Consider the following 14,541-nt stretch of genomic DNA (forward strand, 5'->3'; position numbering starts at 1 on the left):
AAAAGCCATAGCATTTTTAGTCATGGGTCTGGTAGGGTCTTTCACAGAACACCAGAGGGATCCTGAGATCCCTCTAATACTTCTTGTCCTTTCTACATAGTAACGTAAGGCTCTTACCGGACAAAGAACCCTTTCTTGCTCTTGACCCACCAGATTGGCCAGTCCTGTAATCTCAAAGGACCTTGGCCAAGGGTGCGAAGGATTCTCATTCTTGACCAAGAAATCTTCCTTGAACGAACACACTGCTTTGTTGTGCTTCCAACCTACTTGCTTGTTAATGGCTTGCAGCTAACTAATCCTTTTAGCTGTAGCCAAGGCGACCAAAAATATAGTCTTCTTCGATACGTCCCTCAAAGAAGCACTGTCCATAGGTTCGAACCTATCCGTTCCTAAGAACTTAAGTACAACATCAAGATTCCAAGAAGGAGCTCTGCATTGTCGATCCTTCTTTGTATTAAAAGACCTGAGAAGATCTCTAAGATCTGCGTCATTGGACAGATCTAATCCTCTGTGCCTAAACACCGAGGACAACATACTCTTGTATCCCTTAATCGTTTGATTTGCTAATCCTAATTCCTTCTTCAGATACAGAAGGAAATCTGCAATTTGGGTCACAGAGGTACTGGATGAAGAAACCTTCCGATTCTTGCACCACTTACGGAAGTTCTCCCACTTCGACTGGTACACTTTGATAGTTGAGGCTCTTCGTGCTCTAGCCACTGCCTCTGCTGCTTCTCTAGAAAAACCCCTCGCTCTGACAAGTCTTTCGATAGTCTGAACGCAGTCAGACCCAGAGCGAGGGTGTTCTTGTGGAACCTGTCGAAGTGGGGTTGTTTGAGAAGATCTACTCTTGTGGGCAGTCTTCTTGGAGAATCCACTGTCCATTCCAGTACCTCTGTGAACCAGGTTTGGGCCGGCCAGTAGGGGGCTATGAGGGTAAGTCTTGTTCCTTGACTCTCCCTGAACTTCTTCATTACCCTTCCTAAAATCTTGAACGGGGGAAAGGCGTACGCATCCAGACCCGTCCAGTCTAGTAGGAACGCATCTACTGCGACTGCAAGAGGGTCTGGGACTGGAGAACAGTAGTTCGGTAACCTCTTCATCGCTGCGGTAGCAAAAAGATCCACCACTGGGCTGCCCCAAAGATTCCACAGACTCTGGCATACTTCTTGATGTAGGATCCACTCCGTCGAAAGAACTTGTCCTTCCCTGCTCAACAGGTCCGCTCTGACATTCTTCTCCCCTTGAATGAACCTGGTGAGCAGGGTGACGTTCTCGCTCTCTGCCCACAGAAGGATCTCCTTCGCCAAATTGCATAGAGTAAAAGAATGAGTCCCTCCTTGTTTGCGGACGTATGCCAGAGCTGTGGTATTGTCCGCGTTGACCTGCACCACTTTGCCGCAGATCAACGCTCTGAACGCTTTCAAAGCCAAGAAAATCGCCATCAGTTCCTTCCTGTTTATGTGCCAAGCTGTTTCCTCCTTGCTCCAAAGGCCTGACACCTCTTAAGGGCCCAGCGTTGCTCCCCAGCCTGCTTTCCCGGAGTTAGCCACCACTTCAATTCCTCCTTTATCTTGAAAGGAATTCGAAACAGGAAGGAATCTGGTTGCGATCTTCTTGGCCAGACTTCGTTCAGGAAGAACTGTAAGGGCCTCATGTGAAGTCTTCCTAGAGAAATGAACCGCTCTAGCGAAGAGAGTCCCCAGTACCTCATCCACTCTCTGCCGAGCATTGGTCTTTCTCTAGGAATTCTTGCACCTTCCGAAGGCACATGGCTTGCCTTTCGGGGGACGGAAAAGCCCGAAAAGTCACTGAGGATATCAGAATCCCCAAATAAACTAGCTCCTGTGTGGGGATCAGTTGTGACTTTTTCAGGTTCACCATCAGACCCAACTGTCTTGTTAAATCCAACGTAAGATCCGTGTCCTCCAGACATTGTTGCCTTGACTGGGCTCTTATGAGCCAGTCGTCCAAGTAGAGAGAGACTCTGACACCTAACAGATGAAGCCACTTCGCCACGTTCGCCATCATCCTTGTAAACACCTGAGGGGCAGTGCAAAGCCCGAAGCAAAGGGCTCTGAACTGATATACCCTGTCCTGGATCATGAACCTTAAATATTTCCTGGACCTCGGATGAATCGGAATATGAAAATACGCATCCTGAAGGTCCAGTGTCACCATCCAGTCCCCTGGACGTACCGCTGCCAGCACTGAGTCGTTTGTTTCCATCGTAAACTTGGTCTTTTCTACGAACAAGTTTAGATGGCTTACGTCCAGTACTGGCCTCCATCCTCCTGAAGACTTCTGTACCAGGAAAGACGGTTGTAAAATCCTGGAGAAGCGTGATCCAAAACAGGTTCTATGGCTCCTTTCTCTAGCATGCTGACAACTTGTTGCCATAGAGCCTCTCTCTTCTCTAAATCGATGTAATGAGCCACTAGGGCTCTCGGGGATGTAGCGAGAGGTGGTTTCCTCAGGAAGGGGATCTTGTAACCTTCCCGTGCTACGCTTACGGATCAAGGATCCGCTCCCCTGCTTTGCCAGACTTCCCAAAACTCTAGGAGTCTGGCCCCAACACACGTCTGGAGGACTTCCATCTCATTGCTTGGTTGCGGTTTTCGAACCTCTCTTGGCAGGAACTCTTTTACCTCTAAAAGAGGGTCGGGAAAAGGTCTTACCCCGAAAGGGCTGTTGGGTTGTCCTTGATTCCTTTGGTGTCTTCTTCATCACATTGGTCGGTAAATACTTCCTCACTGAAGAAGTCAGAAGGTCCTGGGTAGCCTTCTGAGTAAGGGAAAGAGCGATATCTTTAATAATTTCCGATGGGAAAAGTTGTCCTGAAAGTGGGGAGAACATCAACTCCGACTTTTGCGCGTTCGAGACTCCTTTAGCAGCGAACGAGCACAAAAGAGACCTTTTCTTCAGAACCCATGCCGTAAAAAGTGAAGAAAGCTCATTTGCTCCATCTCTCAAGGCTTTGTCCATACAAGACATAATACTTCTGGGCAAATCTAAATCCGAGGGTTCCTCCATCTCCAGGGTGCGAGCCAAAGCCCCCAACGACCAATCGAGGAAATTAAAGACTTCAAAAGTTCGATAGATGCCCTTCAACAAATGATCGAATTCTGATGAAGTCCACCACACCTTGGCTGCGTGTAAGGCATCAGCCTACAAAAAAACCGAGAGCTATCCACAATATTAGAAAAGTCCCCCTGGGAGGAGGCAGGTACTCCCAGGCCAAGACTTTCCCCCGTAGCGTACCACACTCCAGACTTCGAAGCCAACTTGGCTGGAGGGAAAGCTAACGAAGTCTTCCCCGCTTCCCTCTTCTCCTTTAACCATTCATTAATGCGTTGAAGGGCTTTCTTAGCTGTGATAGAAAGCGTCATTTTCTAGAAAGAAGACTTCTTGGGAGCTTTAGTCCTCGAAAACTGAGAAAGAGGAGATAACGGCGCTGACGGTTGAAAGTCCCCTTCAAACAAAGATAGGAGGCAATCAGTTAGCCCTCTTATAATCCGAGGAAGGAGCTTCTACATTCTTGTCATCTTCCGAAAATAAATCAGCTAAGTCCTCCTCCGCTGACGAAACATCCTGGAAGTTGAGGTCTTGATGAAAATCAGCCGAGGAATCCTTTTCCAAAGCTTGCCTGGAGAGCGAATGATACCGCGTCCTTACAAAAACCTTCCCGGTCTTGTTGGGATGAAGATGGTTCAACGTCCTGCCGCCTGCGTCCTGCGTCCACTGCAAGCGCCGCGTCCATCAATCTTCCTCTTGCGTCCTGCGGTGTCGGAGAAACGTCCCTCCTAGAAGACACACTGCGTCCTGGATTACGAGAGAAGGCCGCCTGAGAAAGAGGAGGCAACGACTTATCCTGCGTCCTCTTGGAGGACTTAACTGGAAGAGATGCGCCCTTACGCCTAGAAGACGGTTGCTTGGTCCTTTCCCATGACTTAACAAGGACGGCTAACTTCGCCTGCATATCTCTCAAAACGTCCTTTGTCTCCGCTTCCCGACGAGACTCATGAGGAGGAGGAGAACGAGGACGCACGGGGCTGATACGAAGAGGAGAGCGATCCTGACTTCTACGAAGCGGAGGTTCTCTACTAGGAGAAAAACCGACCATCGAACGGTTAACAACTTCTAAAGGATGAGAAATCCTCTTCCTTTTGATTGGGATTGCGTCCTCATCTTCCGACGAAAAAATCTCAGGGCTACTCCACCCCTCTTGAGCGTAGACCCTTTCATCCTGGGACGAGGTCGGCATGTACGATCTCTTGAGAGGACGCGATTCTTCCAAAAAACGTCTATTCCTTCCTGAAGCCGAGCTATCTGAAGAATAAAAGCACTTCCCAGTAACGCCTTTTCTCTGGCGTACTGCTGCAGCCTGGGACGTAACAACATGACTGCCTGAAGGGACAACTGATCGTGAGACAACCCCTCTCGCCTCCCTTCGACTGTCGACATGCCTTCTCCCTTGGGTCTGGGAGCTTGACAGGGGTCTAGGTTTAGGAGCACGAGAGGGACGATCAGGCACCCCCTCCACAACACTGTCACCAACATTAAACACTTCCACTTTATCCGTTAAACGCTTGATCTGATCACCCATAGAAGCAAGGGCAGCGAACACTTTCACAATCTGCGGATCAGTAGTGTCCTCAGATACAGCAACGGGCACAGGAGAAACCTGGGGGGAAGGTGCTACTAAATCTACATGTGAATGAGCTGGAGAAGAAACAGAAATAGATTCATTCAAAGGTTTACTCGAAGATCCAGATCTCTCACTTCTAGACACTGATCTTCTCACCCGATCTTTTTCCAATCTTTCCACATACTTAACAAGAGCCTTCCACTCTTTCTCATTCAGACTCTCACATTCATTGCACCTGTTCTCCCACGTACACACAAACTCTCGACACTTCTTACACACAGTATGGGGATCTACCGATGATTTCGGCAGTCTCACCTTACACCCTTCTTTCACAAAAACTCTAAACATACTACCTGAATCAGACATACTAAAGAAATATCAATTGCGATTGCCAAGCTAACTTACCAAATACGATACCAAACTCCAAACATCGAAAAGTCAGTCAACGAGCAAGAAATTCTATCAGAGAACCTTCAACGATGTTGCCGGTTCGGCTGGCAGAGAAAATCTGACGAAAATGGGAATGGTTCCGAGCACCAGCGCCACGGGAACGGGGTGGCGATCACCTGAACTACCAGTGTACTAGCGGTTGCCGCGAGTTTTGAAATTCTGCCAGTGCGACAGAGGATAAAGCTATATATATACCTGCCAGGTAAGTGTCATGCATAAAAATCATGATTTATTAACAATGTCTTTGTAAAAAGGGAGTACGTACAACTTCGAATTTCACCTCTTGACATTCTCTTGCATTTACGTTTGTTTATTTTTGTTTCGGCAAGAATTTCATCATGCCAAAACGGAAAATACTAGGAAAACATCTAGCTAACATACAGAAGAAGAAAATTCGCTGTAATAAGCCGAGTTAGTGAAGGAGAGAGAGAGAGTTGCGTAGGAAGGCGTGCCCCGTCTTGCCTGACGCAGTGCCCCAAGCTACGATATATGAGCAAAGGGATCATCATTTATGATTAAATTATGATAAATAAAATAGTTTTGGTTTATTAATACACAAAAAAGAAATATACATTCATAATAATCATTATTTATTAACACTGTCATTATAAAAATACGAAGAAAAACTTTGAACGCCCGTATCTCAAAACTATAGTTATTGACATTCAAAATCTATCTTCTCACTTAGTTTTAAAGCTATAACATTGGAATTTGGTATATAACTCAGAAAGACGTTATAGAACAATCAAATGAAGCCCTTTTTTCTAATTTTTGTTTCGTCTTTATTTTTTTTATATAAATTTTGTTTTCCTAATTTATAGTGTTTATTTTTTTACCATAATGAAAAATTCATATCTAGCAAAAAAATGACTTTTAGAACAAAAACTCCTCATCTGATTGGAGGTCTACATCAGGTCTATATATGGTAGTAATCCAAGGTCTTAATATTTAATATCAAGGGAGAAGATAGACTTTGAAAAATGGTTATTTTCGGGATAAATTGTCCTGGCGTCACAAAACCGAAGGTCAGAGGCGAAAATCATACGCGGTTTGGAGATGTCCCAAGTCACCTTATTAAGTGCTATGAATATCAAAGTCCTGTACTTAAATGGGAGTAGATGAGAGTGAAGTGACAGTGACAGATATCTATAGACTTTCCTTTTATCCAAACTACTACTGAGACAGCAACCAATTTGCACATTCCATGCAGGTAAAAATTGGTGGACAATACTTACTCCAAACAGAACACAGTATCAGGGTCAATTTTCATGGATGACATCAAGTAACCAAACCACCTTTCATTCTCAAATTCCGACACTCATGCTTTTCTGTGGGAGACCCAGCACAAATCCCTACCAAAATCACAATAAAGACCAGAAATTCCAACAGAATGATGTCTTCACTGTAGTACAGTGGAGGAAAAAGTAAACGGTTATAGTCACGTCAATGTTAAGGCCACTCCCTAACTCACCTGCTGCTAATTAACCAGAGGTATACCCAAATAAAGGCCAAAGGCTTTCATTCTCATAAAAATAATCTTAAATCATCAAAAGCTATATAAAATTACAACTCAAGGGTCATATCACCAATCAGTGCTCTAAAAGATGTTAACAAAGATACATAAATGACTAAATTCACTCAAAATTTATTTGTGCCATACAAGACATATAAAAGCATTCCCAATATTTTAAAATTATAACTTCTAATCATCTCCTACCTTCTTTTCGGAATAGATCTTTAAGGTCTTGCCATTTGTACTCATAAGGAATATTAGAAACATAGACTCTTCTTTCAGCAGGTGCACGGCGTCCACTCCCAGTATTTCTGAAAATAATTGTGGTATTAATAATCATTTGAGTTCCAAGTAAAAGTAATCAATCAATCATCCAACATAATACTAACAGTTTTTTCTATAGATGAAAATAAATTCACCTCAACAAAATAAATGCATTTCAGCTTCTATCATCAAAGGTAAATAAGATGCTGCATTCTTATGTACTCAAGGCACTAAAGCCTTATTTATTCATTGGAACCCATTATGCAAAAGATGCTACAATCTTGTGTAAATCTAACCCTTTACATCAACTTCCTAAAAAGCAAAGCACAACAGCTCCATCTGCCTAACTCCTACTGCTCCTCACAATCTACAGTCATTCCATTGTGTGTCTCTGTAGCACCAACATCAATCTAGGCTGCCCTTCCTAATTCTTTACATGTGTAACTTGCCTTAGTGCTGCACCAAGTTTTCTTCATTTCTGCATTTTTGCTTTTATCGTGGGTTGTAGTTCCTATATCAGTGCGAACACATATGTATGTTGGAGAGACCAGACTTCTGTATGCATCCCTTGGGGTAAGCACCCCCAACTTTGTTTTGGATAGGGGAACACCTTCATCAACTGAATATTCCTTCTAAATCTTACTTAGCCTTCAATTAACCTGAATACAGCATGGGCCATGGGAATAACTTTATGATTTTCAGATTTTTGCTCATTTTTGCTCAATTCCCTAGGATATCTCATCAGGCAATAATTTTACTGAATCAAATTGTTGTCTGGACCACTGAATGAATTTTGCTCCAATTAAACTTTGCTACATACTAATTATAGACCACCAAGTAAATGTGCTCCAATTAAATTCTGCTTCATACTAATTGCATATTATGTTGGAAATTGTGAAAAACTTGGTCCTGAATCATTCTTAAAATTTATTTTAAAGTAAACAATTTTATACCTAGATCTAGTTCCTTCCCTGGGACAAAGCAGGATAGTGATGTGGTAAGTACAGTGCTGATTAAGGGTTAGTAAAGATTTCTGCCATAAATTGGAAAAATGCAGTACATCTGCAAAAAATTTTGAAATTGAGATATGCCACTTATTGGGCTTGTGAAACACCAATACACAAGTAACTGCAGTTTCAAAATGATTCTTCAATGCTTTCCATGAGTATTCAGGGGGTCCCATTTGCAGTATCTGCAAAATGTTATTGTCATGATACAATAAAGTTTCATGCATACTTACCTGGCAGATATATACTTAGCTATAGACTCCGTCGTCCCCGATAGAAATTCGAATTTCGCAGCACACTCTACAGGTAGGTCAGGTGATCTACCGCCCCGCCGCTGGTGGCGGGAATAGGAATCATTCCCGTTTTCTAAGACAGATTTTCTCTTCCACCTGTCTCCTGAGGGGAGGTCGGGTGGGCCACTAACCGTATATATCTGCCAGGTAAGTATGCATAAAACTTTATTGTATCATGACAATAACATTTTTATGCACTCAACTTACCTGTCAGATATATACTTAGCTGATTGGCACCTTTGGCGGAGGGTAAGAGACAGCTAATTTACTGAATAGACAGGAAACAACATATGTTGTAGGTAATAAAAATAAAAAACCTTGATTCCTACCTGTGTTAGCGAAAGACTTCATGGCTACTGCCTAGGAGCCTGTATCGCTTCAAGAGCCTCAGCGAGGTAGTGACCTCATGCTAAGAGTTCTTGATGGTCTGTTACAGGGGTCTTACCCACTTACGCGACAGAACCTTAGGATCTTTGTCAATGGGGTCCTATCCACTTACATGACAAAACACCTTGCCTATTGGCATGATCATAGAGCATGACACTAATCCCGATCACCTGATCCTAATTGGGGTTAGTACTACGATTGAAAGGAGTCATCCCCGAACATCCTTTCAAGCAACCCACAACTCAACAACAATATTACAAATAATCATTAAAAACACAAAAACACAATTAAGGATCAGCATCTGCCCCATTTCCCAGCATAGTATCCGCTGATACATAAGGTCCAAGAGAAAAACATTTTTCGTATGTTACTCTAACATCCTTTAAATAGTGGGATGCAAATACTGAATTGCACCTCCAATAAGTTGCTGCTAAAATGTTTCTCATAGACATATTCTTAGTGAAAGAAAGGGAAGTTGCCACAGCCCGGACTTCGTGAGCTTTTACTCTCAGCAGCTTTAGAGAGTTCTCTTGGCAATTCCTGTGAGCTTCGGTAATCACATTTCTGACAAAGAACGCCAGTGCGTTCTTTGACATAGGTCTTTTGGGGTTTCTTATCGAACACCAAAGACTTTGTCGACATCCCCGAAGCTGTGTCTTCTTTTTTAAATAGAACTTCAAGGTCCTGACTGGGCAAAGGGACCGATCCAACTCTCTACCTACTAGAGAAGAGTCCCTTGACTTCAAAACTTCTAGGCCAAGGTTTAGAAGGGTTTTCATTCTTTGCTAGGAATAGATCCTGGAAAGAAATAACAGCTGAGTCTTTTTTAAATCCCACCCGAGAGTCCAAAGCATGTAATTCACTGATCCTCTTAGCAGTTGCGAGGGCCAACAGGAATATGCATTTACTAGTAAGATCTCTGAATGAGATTTTATCTGGAGGTTCGAACCTGTCCGAAATCAAGAATTTTAGGACTACGTCAAGGTTCCAACTTGGGGGAATAGAAGATCTCAATTTAGACGTCTCGAAAGACCTGATGAGATCACGAAGATCTTTATTATTTTCCAAATTCAGTCCCCTGTTTCTAAAAACAGCTGAGAGCATGCTCTTATATCCCTTGATAGTGGATACAGCCAATTTCGACTCTTCTCTTAAGAAGAGGAGAAAATCAGCGATTTCGGTCACAGAGGTATTGGAAGAGGACAGCTTCTTCGACCTACACCATCTACGGAAAAACTTCCCACTTCGATTGGCTAGACCCGCAAGGTAGAGGCTCTGCGGGCTCTAGCAATTGCAGTTGCAACTTTCTTTGAAAAGCCTCTCGCTCTGACCAGTCTTTCGATAGTCAAAAGGCAGTCAGGGAGAGACTTTGGATGTTTTTGTGGAACCTCTCGAAGTGGGGTTGTCTGAGCAGATCTGTCCTTTTTGGTAGAGATCTGGGGAAGTCCACCGTCCATTCCAGTACCTCTGTGAACCAGTTTCGGGAAGGCCAGAAGGGAGCAATTAGAATTAATCTTGTTCCCTCCGATGCCACAAATTTTTCTTTCTTAGTACTTCCTGGGGGAAAGGTGTAGCGTCTATGCCTGACCAGTCCATGAGGACAGCCTCGATCGCCGTGGCTCTGGGATCTTCTTCTAGAGAGCAGAAGTTGTCTATCTTCCTGGAGAGGAACGTGGCAAACAGGTCGATCTGGGGTCTTCCCCAGAGGGACCACATTTGTCTGCAGACTTCTGAGTGGAGCATCCACTCTGTCGGGAGTACCTGGTTCTTTCTGCTCAACCTGTCTGCCCTTAGGTTTTTTACACCTTGAACAAACATTGTCCGCTGAATTATGCCCCGTTCCTCTGTCCAGGTTAATAGATCTCTCGCTATTTCGTACAGTGAGAAAGAGTGAGTGCCCCCTTGATTCCGGATGTAAGCCAGAGCTGTGGTATTGTCGGAATTGACTTGAACTACCACTCCTCTGACTTCCGCTTCGAAGTATTCCAGGGCTAGATGAATCGCCAGGAGTTCCTTCGCATTGATGTGCAGTGTAGCCTGTTCTTTGGTCCAAGTACCTGCCACTTCCTTTGGGCCCAGTGTTGCTCCCCAACCTGTTTCCGAGGCATCGGAAAACAACACTCGGTGAGGGTTCCGAATCAAGAGGGACACCCCTTCATTCTTTATTAATGGGGTTAACCAGCACTTCAGGTTGGACTTTATCCCCTGTTGAATGGGAAAACAGTCTGTCAGGTCTCCTGTCTTTTGACTCCACATTTGTCTGAGATAAAACTGCAGAGGTCTGAGATTTAATCTCCCTAGGGAAATGAACTGCTCTAACGAGGAAAGGGTGCCCAGCAGACTGAGCCATTCCCTCGCCGAGGTCCGTTCTTTCCCTAAGAAGTTCGAGATTTTTTCTAAGCCTCGAGCAATTCTCTCTTGCGATGGAAACACCCGAAAACCCCGAGAATCCATCTGTATCCCCAGATAGACTATGTTCTGTCTGGGGATCAATTGTGATTTCTCGAGGTTCACGAGTAGTCCCAGAGATTTTGTCAACTCTAAAGTCTTCTCCAAGTCCTTCAAGCACTGAAGTTCCGATTTTGCTCTTATTAGCCAATCGTCTAGGTAAAGGGATATATTTATCCCTTCTAGATGTAGCCATCTCGCAACATTCGTCATTAGTCTCGTGAACACTTGAGGGGCTGTAGACAGGCCGAAGCATAGGGCTCTGAATTGGAATACTTTTCCCTGCATCATGAATCGAAGATATTTCTTCGATGATGGATGCAGGGGAACATGAAAGTAAGCATCCTGTAGATCTAAGGAGACCATCCAATCTCCTGGACGAAGAGCTGCAAGAACCGATTTTGATGTTTCCATAGAGAACTTTGTGTTCTCTACAAATCGGTTCAATGCGCTCACATCCAGGACCGGTCTCCACCCTCCCGAGGATTTCGGGACCAGAAAAAGGCGGTTGTAGAATCCTCGGGAATGCGGATCCCGAACCAATTCGATAGCCTCCTTTTGCAACATCTGTTCTACCAGATGCAATAATGCTTCTTTCTTGGCAGGGTCCCTGTATTGGGCTGACAGTTCCCTCGGGATCATTGTTAAGGGAGGCCTGTCTCGAAAGGGGATCATATATCCCTTCGTTACCACTGAAAGGGACCATCTTTCTGCCTCTCTCAGAGTCCATTCTTCGGAAAATTTCCGAAGTGTGGCCCCTACCGGTGCTTGAAGGACTGGTGTCTCATTTTGTTTTCTTGATAGGTCTGAATGAAGACCTACCTCTCTTCTGTATTCCTCTCTTCTTAAAGGAGGGTCTGGAAGAGGAGCTCCCTCGAAAGGGCTGTTGAGGAGTACGATTCTCTCTCTTTACAGGAACCGAGGTCCTTTGATTTCTTGCAAATTGGGCCAAGAGATCTTGCGTGGCCTTTTCTGTCAAAGAATGAGATATGTCCTTCACTAGTTGTGCAGGAAACAATTGGTCCGAAAGAGGAGCATAAAGAAGAGATGACCTCTGGATAGGAGTAACTGCTTTCGTCAGAAAGGAACTAAATAAGACTCTCTTCTTCAGAATTCCAGTTCCAAAAAGCGAGGCCACCTCTCCTGATCCATCTTGAACCACTTTGTCCATGCAGGATAGTACACTATAAAGGACTTCTGGGCTAAGAGATTCCTTCTCTTGAGTCTTCTTGGCCAACACCCCAAGGGACCAGTCTAAGAAGTTGAAAACTTCTAAGACATTAAACAATCCCTTGAGGAGATGGTCCATCTCAGAAGTCCCCCATGTGATCTTTGCCGATGACAAGGCTTGTCTCCTTGAAGAGTCCACCAGATTCGAAAAATCTGCTTCGGCAGTGCTAGGGAGAGCTAGACCCAGTGATTCGCCCGTCTCATACCAGATTCCCTTCTTTCCTGAAAGTTTGGAAGGAGGGCAGGCAAAGACGGTCTTCCCCGCCTTCTCCTTGGATTTAAACCAATTTCCTACGAATCGGAGAGCCTTATTCATGGAAATGGTTGGCTTCATCTTAATGAAAGATGATGACTTCGAGACCTTAGTGCTTGTAAACAAAGACCTCGGAGAAGGAGGAGCAGTAGGGCTTAAAGAGTCCCCAAACTCTTAAAGTAAGAGGGCTGCCAGCGTCTTATAATCTGACAAGCCTGGAGCCGAGTGATCTTCCGACTCCGAAACTTCTTCCAAATCCAATTCCATTTCCGAAGAGGATTGTTTATTTTCAATAGGAGATGAGTCTCTTGCAACATCTGCCCCACTCTCGCAAGAACAACGACCGCCTGTGCGGCAACTTGCGTCCCTACAAGAGATAGGTTGATCCTGCAACACGACCTTATCCTTCTCCTGGCAAGAGCGACGGCCGCCTGTGCGGCACCTTTCTCTCCTGTCAGAGGAAGGATGTCCTCTCCTATCGCTTTCCACGGAGCCACCCATATCCTGACAAGGGCTACGGCCGCCTGTGCGGCACCTAGAGTCCCTGTCAGGTAAAGACTTATCCTTCCGAAAGCTAGACAAATCCTCCTGGTTTAACTGTCTTTTGGAAGAAGTCTGTACATTCTGGCGCCTGGATGGCGCTTCTGGCTCATTGCGCTCGGTTGGCGCTTGTGGCTCATTGCTCCAGGTTGGCGCTCGTGGCTCCTTGCGCCAGACTGGCGCTTCTGGCGCATTTCGGCAGGGTGGCGCTTCTGGCGCATCTGACGCTTCTGGCTCATATGGAGCTTCTAGCGCATTTGGCGCATTCTTCATACTCATCCGAGGAGAATCCGCAACTTTTACGTTAAGATTCTTCCTTCCTTCCCTTAGTTCTCTTTATCGGGAGGAAAGAGTCCTTTTTTCTGGGAGTCTCCTTCGTAAAAACTCCTACTAAAGCGGAGAGCTGCTCCTGTACATTTGGTAGGATTTTTGCAGCCGCATTCTCTTTTTCCTTTCCCGATTCAGGTGAAGGAGGTCTAGAAGAGGAAGGGGACTCCGATTTGCGTTTAGGAATTAACTTGGTTTTCTTCCTTTTGCATGGAGATCCATCGGAGAAAAGCTCAGGGCTTGAATTCAAAGTTGGAGCCTTCTAACTTCTTTTTAAGGGGCGTGACAGTTCATCAGAGCTCCAGCCCCTTACATTAGGTGAAGAATCTGAAGACGAAAAACACTGTTTTAGGATGCTTTTTCGATAGCGATCCTTGGCAGTTCGGGTCGTCACAGAATCTGCCGAGGGGACGCCTGATCGGTGGGGATTCTCCATAACCTCCGTAAGGCTTTTGACATTCCTTCTCCTCTGGGCCTGTGAGCTTGGAAGAGGTCTAGGCCTGGGAGCGAGATGAAGCCGATCAGACGCACCCTCCACTGCATAGGGACACTTAAATCACTATCACTGTGCTTACCTTGTAACGTTAGCATTTGACGTTCCATCCTTTGCAGTGCAGCTTTAAGATCTGCAATTAGTACAAGAGGAAGAAGATACAGGTTTAGGGTTAGGTGTTAATTTGATTGACTCGTTAGAACGAGACCTACTTACGCTTCTGGAGGAAGCCTTCCTAGCCCTATCCATATCCAATTTCCTTAAATAGGAATTTAAATTCTTCCATTCTTCCTCATTCAAACCTACACATTCATCACAGGTGTTAGATATTGAGCATTCATTCATTCTACACCCCTTACAAACTGTGTGAGGATCTACCGAAGCTTTTGGTAGCCTCACCATGCATCCCTCATTTACACACTGTCTTCTAACCGTAAAGCTAGAATCCGACATTATGAGAAAAATCCAAAAACCAAGTCCAAATAACAGTCCACGAAAGAGTATGCCAAACCAAAGATCCAATACGTCACCAAAACAACCGGCTTAGAAGATCAATAGCGATGAAAAAACACGAAAATCAAATCAGAAGTAACAACAACAATGTTGCTGTCATGGCCGATAGAGAAAATCTGTCTTAGAAAACGGGAATGATTCCTATTCCCGCCACCAGCGGTGGGGCGGTAGATCA

General features: G+C 44.7%; 1 protein-coding gene across 1 annotated transcript in view; it reads right to left on the reverse strand.

Annotated features, from left to right (window-relative positions):
* The window catches only part of LOC135219463 (myelin expression factor 2-like), a 159,697-nt gene that overhangs the window by 117,560 nt on the left and 27,596 nt on the right, over nt 1-14,541 (reverse strand). Inside the window, 1 exon segment of the mRNA XM_064256258.1 lies at nt 6,816-6,922. Within this exon segment, the coding sequence (XP_064112328.1) occupies nt 6,816-6,922 (107 nt within the window).

Source organism: Macrobrachium nipponense, chromosome 1 (assembly GCF_015104395.2).
Source record: "Macrobrachium nipponense isolate FS-2020 chromosome 1, ASM1510439v2, whole genome shotgun sequence".
NCBI lineage: Eukaryota > Metazoa > Arthropoda > Malacostraca > Decapoda > Palaemonidae > Macrobrachium > Macrobrachium nipponense.